Source organism: Pinus tabuliformis, chromosome Q (assembly GCF_031772625.1).
Source record: "Pinus tabuliformis cultivar Carrire ecotype Pingquan chromosome Q, CPIR1, whole genome shotgun sequence".
Lineage (NCBI taxonomy): Eukaryota > Viridiplantae > Streptophyta > Pinopsida > Pinales > Pinaceae > Pinus > Pinus tabuliformis.
In genome coordinates, this window is record NC_142296.1 from 233,388,485 (window position 1) to 233,399,335 (window position 10,851).

The following is a 10,851-nucleotide window of genomic DNA, read 5'->3' on the forward strand; positions in this document are numbered from 1 at the left end:
ATATCATTCATCTAATATCATTAAGCAGTTATACATAAGGAAATTTCAACAATTAAACATGAAAGAGCAGTTGAAAGTAACCATGAAACCATGAGACAAGAGACATAGAAATTCAGCTTGAGGCCAGGGCAAAACCTACAAGGGGAAAACCCAAAAATTCTTCCTCATAAGAGAGAGAGAGAAATACATCAGAAACACCATCAAGATAATAATCAAACCAATACCCAAGCATAAGAGAAATGCCAAGCCAAGTACCATATCCCTCCAGATTTTTGGCCTCCTTTTCTCCTTCTGAAATTCGCTGGATCAGAGATCATCAAGACAAAAATTGATGTGCCAAATGAGGAGGAAACCTCACCTTTATATAGACTTCCAAGGGGGTCAAATGGGTGCCTTTTGGGGGCCCAGCCGACTTGAAATAATATGAAACCAACTTGTAGATTTTGGAGGCAAAAATAAAAATTCAAATTTTTCAATTTTCTTCATTATGAAAATACGAACCATGGCTACCATATTTTCAAGCATATTATATAGAACTTGTCATTGCACTCAATTAAGCCCTCACGTGACAAAGAAACAAACTGCTTAGAATATGCATGATAAACTTCAGATTTCGACCAGGAAAATTTGTACACATCTGTGAGAGATGCACTTCTGGTGTGCATCGATTGCCGCATTTCTAAACAGCTTGTACTGCTCCTAACCTGTATGTGCCTTCATCACATATAATTCAATCTATACAATTTGTATATGAGGGATTTGATTACAGATGAACAGAAAGAGGCCAGGAAAACTTGTGACTATAATGACCTCATTTTCCCCAACAGAATACAGCATGGCTTGACAAATCTATCACATTATCTTGTTAGAAGTTGCAGAAAGTAGGCATACCTTTGCACATATCCAAACTCAGATATAGATGCTATTGCTTCTGTAATCTATATTCTCCATCATTAACTTCCAACTTGTCTTCAGATATAAGACGAGCCAAAAACATCTGCAACTGATGTAATGACAGGTCATAGACATAAAGTCCGTGAGAATGAACCTGCAAGACCGAAGAAAAGGTTAGCTATCAAAGGCTTGTTGCAAGTATCATAAGCAATTTCACTGCTAAAAACTGATGCTTCGGAAAATCTCAAACATGCACACTTACACCAAGCCTCCTGTGTATATCTTCAAGCTTCAAAGTAGGAAAATTTGTAAGCATTCCCTTGACAAAAGACTGCAGAGATAAAATAAGCGAAGGTTCAAGGCCACTGCTGAAAGATAAAATCTTAGCCTATTATAAGTTAAAAGGAAGATCAGGAAGATAGCCATTTTCTGTGAATCTCAAGAGGACGTACTCTAAAGGCTACCTTCCACAACTATACATATTAAATCAAACAAAAATATGGTTACATCACAGAGATGGTTTATTTAAGATGAGAACTAAGGTTCCATGACACTGCCAACATATCTTTTGAAAATTTCAAGTCACTTTGCTGCTTGTGTGCAACCTATTTAAAAGAATCTTAATTTAGCACATTGTGCTAGAGATACTATAACTACTCTAGTACAACAGAGTATTTGTTGAAATGTAACAAGTGTCGGTTTTCATAATTATGATGTCATGACTTGATGTAATCATTGTAATTGTCAAAAGAAAAAAAAAGATATTTATTTTTGTAAAAGAAAAATTATTTATACATGGGTTTCTTGCCCATGGTTTTGGTCCTAGGTTGTGCACCCATTGAGTGCTCTAGGGAATCAAAGTCAAAGTCATAATGTAAAACCCCTAGAAGGGCTCTTGTATCAATGTAAAGAAAAATATTTTATGTCATGGAAATGTTTAGAGACTGTCTAAGAGATCAGGTCGGCTAGCCCTAAAGGTCGCCCTAGAAGAGGCTTGAGGACCCACTCAAATGGCTATATATTGGAGAGGAATTCGTCCTCCAAACTTCAAAGATATACTTGTGCATTCTACTTTCTCAAGGAGATATGAGGCAGAACAGAAGTGCAAAATGGAGGAAGAAGGATAGCGAATCTAGAAGATTGTTTTTGGTCTTGAATTTTGGTTTATCTCTCTCTTTGGCAGCTGAATTCTTTGTGGAAGGTCAGATTGCCTCAGATCCGAAAGTGTGAAGGGACAGATTTTGTTTCGGTGGCTGGCCTGATCTCTTGGTGGATGGTCTAGTGTCTTGGTCTTGGAAGTCTTCATTGAAAATTCTATAAGGAATTCTCTGGGTTTTCCCCCTTTGGAGGGGTTTTTCCCTGGCTTGGAGCCTATTTCCTGTGTCTCTCTTTGTTTGCATTGTGATCTTCTTGTTGGCATTTATTTTGATGATGAAAAGAAATAATAATGATGATGATGAAGTGATAATATATCTCAAGTAAATGTCAATGTTAAAGAGAAATCATGTGATAAACTAACCCTAATGGATGCCCTAGATTTCTCAACATGGTATCAGAGCTTGGTTCGCTTGTTTAAGGGCAAGAAGAAGATCATAAAGGGCTTCAAATCGTCAAGGAGAACTCTGATCTCTTAGACCGAGCTCCTAGAAGGCAGTAACTCAAATTCTGGGCACATATAAAAGCCCTAGTCTCTATGTAAAGGCCACAAGTCAAAGGAGGAAAGAGCGAAGGTCTTGAAGAGTGTATAATCTTTGTTCTGAAGCACCAAAAGGCTAGTTTGATAGCCTATAGGAGGCCGAGTCCATTGATGTAGAGATCGAACCTCTGGGCACTATAGGTAAGAAATCTCTATTTAAAGAAGTCTGAAATCTCTGTGCTACCACAGAGATCTGAATTTCTGAGCATCAATTCTTTATTGAAGTTATTGTAACCACCAAGAAGGAACCGAGATTTCTTTTGAAGAGTTCTGAGCATAAATATTTAGTTGAAGAGGGAGCTGAGCCTCCTTAAGTTCTGGGCATAAGACCTAAAAGGAGTTGAGTCTCCTACATTGAGGTTCTGTGCATAAAGAAATTTTGGAGGGCTTGTTTTAGAACTTCTATTCCTTGAGAAAGAGGAGCCGAGACTCCTGATGTGAAAGGTTATATCAATCATTTTTGGATGGTGATCTGAACTGATTGAAGTAAGAACCAAGCCTCCTACCCAAGCATAAAAGTATAATTTCAGTCATCTTTTTTATGCATTGATAATCCAAGTGCTTGGAAGATCTAGAGGAAGAATCAAATTCTGAGCATAGGATCAAGTGTGAAAGGCGTCAATCATAGTCACAGCCATATTCCAGAAGGATGAAATCTATATTGTTGCAATCTTCGTTCTCCAAGGATGTTCATCCTTCTTGCAGTGATATAGAAGACAGAAATTTGTGACAAAGAATCAAATACCCTATAGCATATATACTCGATTTAAAGTTTGAACAATCACAAGGAAAGCCGACCTTGTGACACTTGTTCTGAGCATTCGAAGTCTAGACAATGTGAATAGAATTGCCATCCTTGAATTTTTTATGGTGGACAAAAGAACACTTTATCTAGTCCTACATATTCATCTTGCAGAGGTAACGAAGCCGAGGTCTTAAAGGAAGCAATTCTGGGCATATATATGTATATACTGAAGTAGCCTACACAGTCACTTGAGAAGCCAACTTGGACAGTGAAGTAATAAGACGACCTTTGGAGCCATATTTGTGGTTGTCAAGGGTATTCATGTGAAGGACAAATCCATTTGTCAAACCATATCAGTGGTTTTGGAAGCCCTAACCAGAGGGTCATTCCTAGTACTCAAAACAACATTCAATAATCATTTCTCTTTTATACATTCTGGTAAGTGGTGAGACCTAAGAGCTACAAGTAGTAAATGAAAGCAACAAGGATAAATATCTGTCTGAAGATCTATTGTGAAGTCATGTAGCCGTCAGTAATAAAAGTAGCATATTGTTTCTGTCCTGAAATTCTGAAGCAAGAAGAGCAATAGTCCCACAATATCTTAAAGGGACACTTGGAGAAGCAGGTCCTATCTGTTGAAGAATCTAGGGCAGTTTAGAATTAATGTGATTCTTCTAGCATGATAACTACTAGTGAGATATTTTTAATTTTTCTTCTTATCACATTCTTCACTTGTTCTTATTACAATGTGTCTTCTTATATTCATCAAATAGTTACCAAAAACAAAGAGACAAGAACACACGATGTAGGCTTTCTGCCAGGGCCAAAACCTCTCCCTCTTGGAGAGGGCACAAAATTCTTCTTATATAGATTCTTATTGACGAACACCAAGACCATGACCCTTGACTTATTGAGCTACTCCAAGACCAAGACACCAATCCTTTTCTTCGTTACAACTGAGATCATCATCATCATTGTGCCACTGAGATCTTCATTACTTGATACAATGTCTTCATTGAGATCATGATTATCGTTGTCCAGATGCTGAGACAGAGTGTCATGTGATCTTCATCGAGACTATGATTGTGCACTTCTTGCATGGAGACACTATAGTTTCTTCAATGACTGTGCACTCCTTGCACCGAGATACTGTAGTGTTGCTTTGATACTGTATTGTACTTCGAGACAGTGATCACCCGAGAAACACTTGACCACTGTACTCACCCGATATTCTGAGCCACTGTGTCATCCGAGAAACTACATGCATCTTGTGAAAATTCTATCACTGTAACAACTGATTTACTTTTCCTACTTATTCCTCAATAAGTTATTTATGAAATTACTTTAGTAAACATTAAAATAGATATTGCTGTAGATATCACACCGTAATACAGAAACAAACATATGCACAAGAATCAACACACAGACACATATTTTGGACAACAGTCCCCGGAAAAGTCAATGTGGGAAAACCGGTGCAACAAGGGAGGATTTTATTATTATGCAGGAGAAATATCTGAATACAAATCTAGGATGCTCATCTAGCAATCCTTTACAGAGAAAATATTGGCGGAAAATCTGAGTGAGTTTTATCTCACTTCACCCGGCAGAATTCCGGCTGATTCGACACAAAACTGGCTAACCCCGGCTATTTCTGCATCACCTCTTCTGCCGTTTGTGTTAGCTTTCTCCACAGTTCCTGGAAATTCCGGCTTCTACCTTCTGCGTCAGCTTCCTTGGCTGTTCCGGTAGTTCCAGTTGTTCCCGACAGTTCCAGCTTCTGCCCTCTGCGTCAGCTTTCCTGGCTGTTCCCGGCAATTCCGGCTTCTGCTCTCTATGTCAGCTTTCTTGGCTGTTCCGGCAGTTCAGTTGTTCCCGACAGTTCCGAATTCTGCCTTCTTGACTGCTCACCAGACCACTGGTTCAATTTCTCAGCGAACCCCACTCCAGAAATTGAATTGACTGGTCTCCCTCAGTGCGTTCTCCAAGTGACCCTCAAGCCTCCTCTTATACTTTTCTTGTTGACAGATCAACGACCGAGATTAAGTCCCTAATTAGCAGCTAAGATTAACTTTGGCTTGATCCATGACTTTTGGACCATTCTAACTGTTGAAAATAGCAACAAGAAATGCTAAAAATAGAATTGCTAAAAATAGCATTGCTATAAATAGCAGTTCAGCCAGTGTTGATATTAGCAACAATAGATGGAAAAATGGAAGTGCTAAAAATAGCATTCTATAAATAGCATTTCGGGATACCTTCCTATTTTAGTCAGTCCCTAAACTAAAATAGTGAAGTAAAATTCGAATTTGATCTTAGCAGCTGTTTGTAAAATAATTAATTAATTCATCTTGAGTTAATTAGTTAAGGAAAATCAAACATGAACTCTATGTGGGGACATGCAACAATTTCTCTATTAATTGAGGAATTTATCCATCAGTTAAAGAGATAAGGATGAGTTGTAATTAGTTGGCTCAGTTAACTGAGTCAAGTCCAGTTAGATTAATTCAAATAGTTTGTTGAATTAATGTAAGTTCAGTTAGTTAATGCTTGCATGCATGTAACTACTACACTTCAGATAACTGAGTATTCTCTCATAAATAACTCATGCATGTCAGTTCAGACAGAGACCCAGTTGAGATCAGATGGAGGGGCAGTGTACTATCAGTTGCTAGAATATTCCATTGTGAATATTCCTTGCATGCAGAAGGAATTCTTTCCTTGAGGATTGCACAGTTACTTCTTCAGGTTTAGTGAGTGTGATGAGGCCAATTCACACATGTGACATCATTGGACCCCAAGAAAAACTGCGCAAGGAAATAGGAGGCTTGGAGGGCTTGAGGAGGACATATACTATGTCTATTCAATCTGTGAGCTGTATTGTTTGATTGTAGAGAGAGCAGGATAGCTTGAGAGCTGATTCTTTTTGTAACTTGAACAAGATTTCCACTTGTATGATAATACAGAGATTGGGGTTTTAGGCTGAGGCTTTCCTCGGGTTATTTCTTTTGTGTTATGTGTGATTGCTTTCTCATTCTCAGTTATATGTGTTCTCTTGATCTTGCTCAATTCAATTAAGCTTCCGCAAAGTGTTGTAGAAGTAGATCTTGTATTGTGTTTTAGTATATTGCATAATCTGTTGATCTACAGTAGGAATTTCTACATGGTATCAGAGCAAAGGTGATCAAGGCAAAAAAAATATACAAGAAGGAGAAGTTTGAAGTTTGGTTCCTGAATATAGAAATCGAGTTCTTATCACATCTCAATTTCACTGATGGCGTTCAGTGGTTTAAGACTCGAGTATGCCCTTGATGGCAGCTCGAATTATATAGCCTGGAAGGATCGCATGGAGGTAGTATTAGAGCATAACAGTTTAAAGGACTTCATTGATCAAGAAGTTCCCAAGCCGATTGATGCTACTGAATTGGCGGAATGGAAGAAATGTGTGGATAGAGCAAGGAGAATCCTCCTGGAGGGAGTTCGAGACCACATTGTCTCGAGCCTCCATGGGAAGAAGACACCGTTTTCGATGTAGAAAACATTGAAAGATCTATATCAGAACAACAACGATCATAGGAAGCTTGCGCTGAAAGACAAGCTTCATAAGATCAAGTGTGAAAAGGGCGACACGATCTTTACATATCTGAACAAGCTCACCACCTGCAGAGATGAGCTTGGAAGTGTAGGGATCACGACCGCCGATAATGACATGGTGAGTCTTGCACTCCTCGGTCTTCCTAAGAGCTGGCATAGCTACCAAGACTCGGTTAATGGAAGAGAAAAACTGTCAGATTGGGAACGACTTTGGTCGGATCTAATGCAGGAGGAAATAAGAAGAAGCACCAGAGATGGATCCTCATCGAAGCAAGATGATGAGGAAAATCTAGCCTTAGCGAGTAAGGCGAGGAAAGGGAAAGGGAAGGCGTCCCATTCCAAATCTAGTTCTTCCCATGGTGGGAAGAAGATTGACAAATCGAAAGTGCGATGCTTTCATTGTCATGAAGTGGGCCATTATGCTACGAATTGTCCACAGAAGAAATCCAAGAAGGGTTCCTCAAAGGGATCTGATGGTGAGGCACTGGCCTCACAGTTTGAGCTGGATTTCTCGCTTATCGCATGCATGGTTTCATCCATGGTGGGATGTGTGTGGTACCTGGACAGTGGAGCTTCATTCCACATGTTAGGTGACAAGAATCTTTTCAGTACCTTGGAGGAGAAGGATCTCCAGATGCGGATTGAGATGGGCGATGATGGAAAGTACCGTGTTTCAGGTGAAGGTATGGTTGTGTTTCAGAGGGAGCATGGAGCTCCCCTCACCCTGACTGATGTAAAGTATGTACCAGGTCTAAAGAAGAATCTTGTGTCTGTCGCTATGCTAGAAGATAAAGGCTATGATGTAGTCTTTAGTCAAGGAAAGGTATTCCTAAGGCATATCGGTACTGGACAGACAAAGCGAATAGGGATTCGAGTCAAGAATCTCTACAAGTTGGAGGTAGACAATCGCGCTGCTTTGAGTTCCAAAGCTAAGATGGTGTACAACCAAGATATTGGCGAGCTATGGCATAGAAGACTGGGCCACTTGCACCATGGAGCCCTGAAGATCATGCAGCAGATTTCTACCGGATTACCCAAGGGAAAACTTGAGCAGACGACTACATGCAAAGGTTGTACCTTGGGTAAGTATGTGAAATCTTCCTTTCCGGATCGAGACAGTAGAGCTGGAGCAATCCTGGAGCGAGTTCACTCAGATGTTTGTGGACTATTCTCTACAGCCTCCACTGCTAAACAAAGGTACTATGTTATTTTTATTGATGATTTTTCTCATAGATGCTAGATCTACTTTATGCAAAAGAAGGATCAGACCTTCTTGAGGTTTTGTGAGTTTAAAGCCTTGGTAGAGAAAGAATCTAGAAAGAAAATAAAAGCCTTGCATAGTGACAATGGTGGAGAGTATGTCTCCCAACAGTTTAAAGACTTCTGCACTGCAGAAGGTATTAAACGAGAATTAACGGCACCCCATAACCCACAGCAGAATGAGGTGGCCGAAAGGAAGAACAGATCGATTGTGGGAGCAACTCGAGCGATGTTGTATGACCAAAGCCTACCACTGCATTTGTGGGCTGAGGCATGCAATACAACAGTATACTTGCAAAACAGAAGCCCACACCATATACTGGGAATGAAGACACATATGGAGGCCTATTCCGGGAAGCGACCAGATGTAAGTCACTTCTGAATTTTTGGATCATCAGTTTGCTGTCATGTGACCAAAGATGCCAAGAAGAAGCTGGACCTAACAGCTGAGTTGGGAATACTTATGGGGTACACGGATACACCCCACAAATATCGGGTGTACCTACCTTCCACTCAGAAGACTGTGGTACGTAGGGATCTAAAGTTCGACGAGCAGAAAGCCATGCGCTTATCACTTGAGAGGCAACTCGAGTTACATGCAGATGAGGAACCTTCAGTTCCTAAGGAGGAGCCTCAGATTGATGCGGAGCAGCCGCATGCAGAGGATCCAAGAGTGGACACATCCACTCATGCTGAGACTTCCAGAGATGGGCGGAAATGCTCAAGGGAAGCTGATAGGTTGATGCTGGATGTGCGGGAGAATGTGGGATAGCCATCTTCTCAGCACAGACAGAGGAGGTCACCCGAGCGGTACAGTGGGTACATGTCCATGGTTTGGGAGTGTGTAGATACCGAACCTTCTTCATTCGAGGAGGCAGTGCAGCAACCAGTCTGGGTTGATGCAATGGTAGAGGAGTACGACTCTATCATTCGGAACAGTGTGTGGGATGTTGTCGCAAGGCCTCAAGGCAAGTCAGTAGTGAGTTCCAGATGGCTTTACAAGGTAAAGCAGGCAGTTGATGGCAGTGTTGAGAAACATAAGGCAAGGTTTGTTGCCCAAGGTTTCTCACAGGTCGAGGGGATCGACTACAATGAGACTTTTGCTCCTGTAGCAAGGTACTCATCGATTAGATCGATATTGGCACTATCAGCTCAGATGGGGTGGAAGATCCACCAGATGGATGTGAAGACAACATTCCTCAATGGGAAGATTGAGGAGGAGGTGTACATTGAGCAGCCAGAGGGTTTCGAGACCTTCGATCGTGAGTCGCATGTATGTAAACTCAAGAGGGCTCTGTATGGATTGAAGCAAGCACCCCGTGCTTGGTACACCAGGATCGACAACTATTTCACCGGTTTGGGCTTCACCAAGAGTGAAGCAGATGCGAACCTTTACCACATTATGGTAGAAGGTAAACCATTGGTCATTGTTCTTTATGTCGATGATCTAATTTTGACAGGTGATGATCAGCTGAGACAGTCTTGCAAGGAGGACCTTGCAAGAGAGTTCGAGATGAAGGACAAGGGCCTTATGCACTACTTTCTAGGCATGGAGGTGTGGCAGAAAGATGGGGAAGTATTTGAATCTCAAGGCAAGTATGCCAATGAGATACTCAGGAGTTTTCACAAGGAGAAGTGCAAGCCCATGCAGACTCCTCTAGCTGGGAACTGGAGGAAGGAGGATGCTACTTCAGGTGAGGTAGTAGCTGCTACTGTTTATCGGCATTTGGTGGGTTCACTTATGTATCTGGTGAACACACAACTTGACTTATGCTTTGCGGTGAACCAGCGGAGTCAAGCTATGGTTTAGCCTACCAAGCTGTTTTGGAAGGAAACAAAGCATGTGTTGAGATACCTCAGAGGCACATCTCAATTCGGATTGTGGTACAGATGGACAGAGGGAGTGAAGCTTCAGGGATTCACAAATGCGGATTGGGCAGGGAGTCCATTAGACCAGAAGAGCACTTTTGGAGGAATCTTCAACCTTGGTTCAGCTGCAGTTTCCTGGTACAACAGAAAACAGAGATCAGTTGCACTTAGCTCAACAGAGGCTAAATACATGATTGCTAGTCAGGCTGCATGTGAGGCCATTTGGATGCGGAAGATTTAGTGGGATTTTTTGGTCAGATGATGGATTCTACATTGATCTACTGCAATAACCAGAGTTGTGTTAAACTCTCTGAGAATCCAATTTTTCATGACAGGTCCAAGCACATTGATATCCGGTATGACCATCTTCGAGACTGTGTGGTCAAGAGGATCATGTTGTTGCTGTATGTTTCGACCGAGGAACAGGGCGCAGATATTTTGACTAAGGCATTGTCAAAATGCAAGTTCGAGTTCCACAGAGACAGGATTGGGGTTACTGATAATCCTTTTCTTGTTGAGAGGGAGTGTTGAAAATAGCAACAAGAAATGCTAAAAATAGAATTGCTAAAAATAGCACTGCTATAAATAGCAGTTCAATTAGTGTTGATTTTAGCAACAATGGATGGAAAAATGGAAATGCTAAAAATAACATTCTATAAATAACATTTCGGGATACCTTCCTATTTTAGTCAGTCCCTAAACTAAAATAGTGAAGTAAAATTCGAATTTGATCTTAGCAGTTGTTTGTAAAATAATTAATTAATTCATCTTGAGTTAATTAGTTAAGGAAAAT

The 10,851-nt window shown here is 40.8% G+C and overlaps 1 protein-coding gene across 1 annotated transcript in view; it reads right to left on the reverse strand.

The window, feature by feature from the left end:
• Window positions 1-626: 626 nt before the first annotated feature.
• LOC149219050 (anaphase-promoting complex subunit 2-like) overlaps window positions 627-10,851 on the reverse strand; it is a 443,635-nt gene continuing 433,410 nt past the window's right edge. Inside the window, exons 15-16 of the mRNA XM_089384232.1 lie at window positions 1,157-1,225; window positions 627-1,048 (exon numbers count right to left, since the gene is read on the reverse strand). Coding sequence (XP_089240358.1) covers window positions 923-1,048; window positions 1,157-1,225 — 195 coding nt within the window. The 3' untranslated portion in view covers window positions 627-922. The remainder of the gene's footprint in view (window positions 1,049-1,156; window positions 1,226-10,851) is intronic.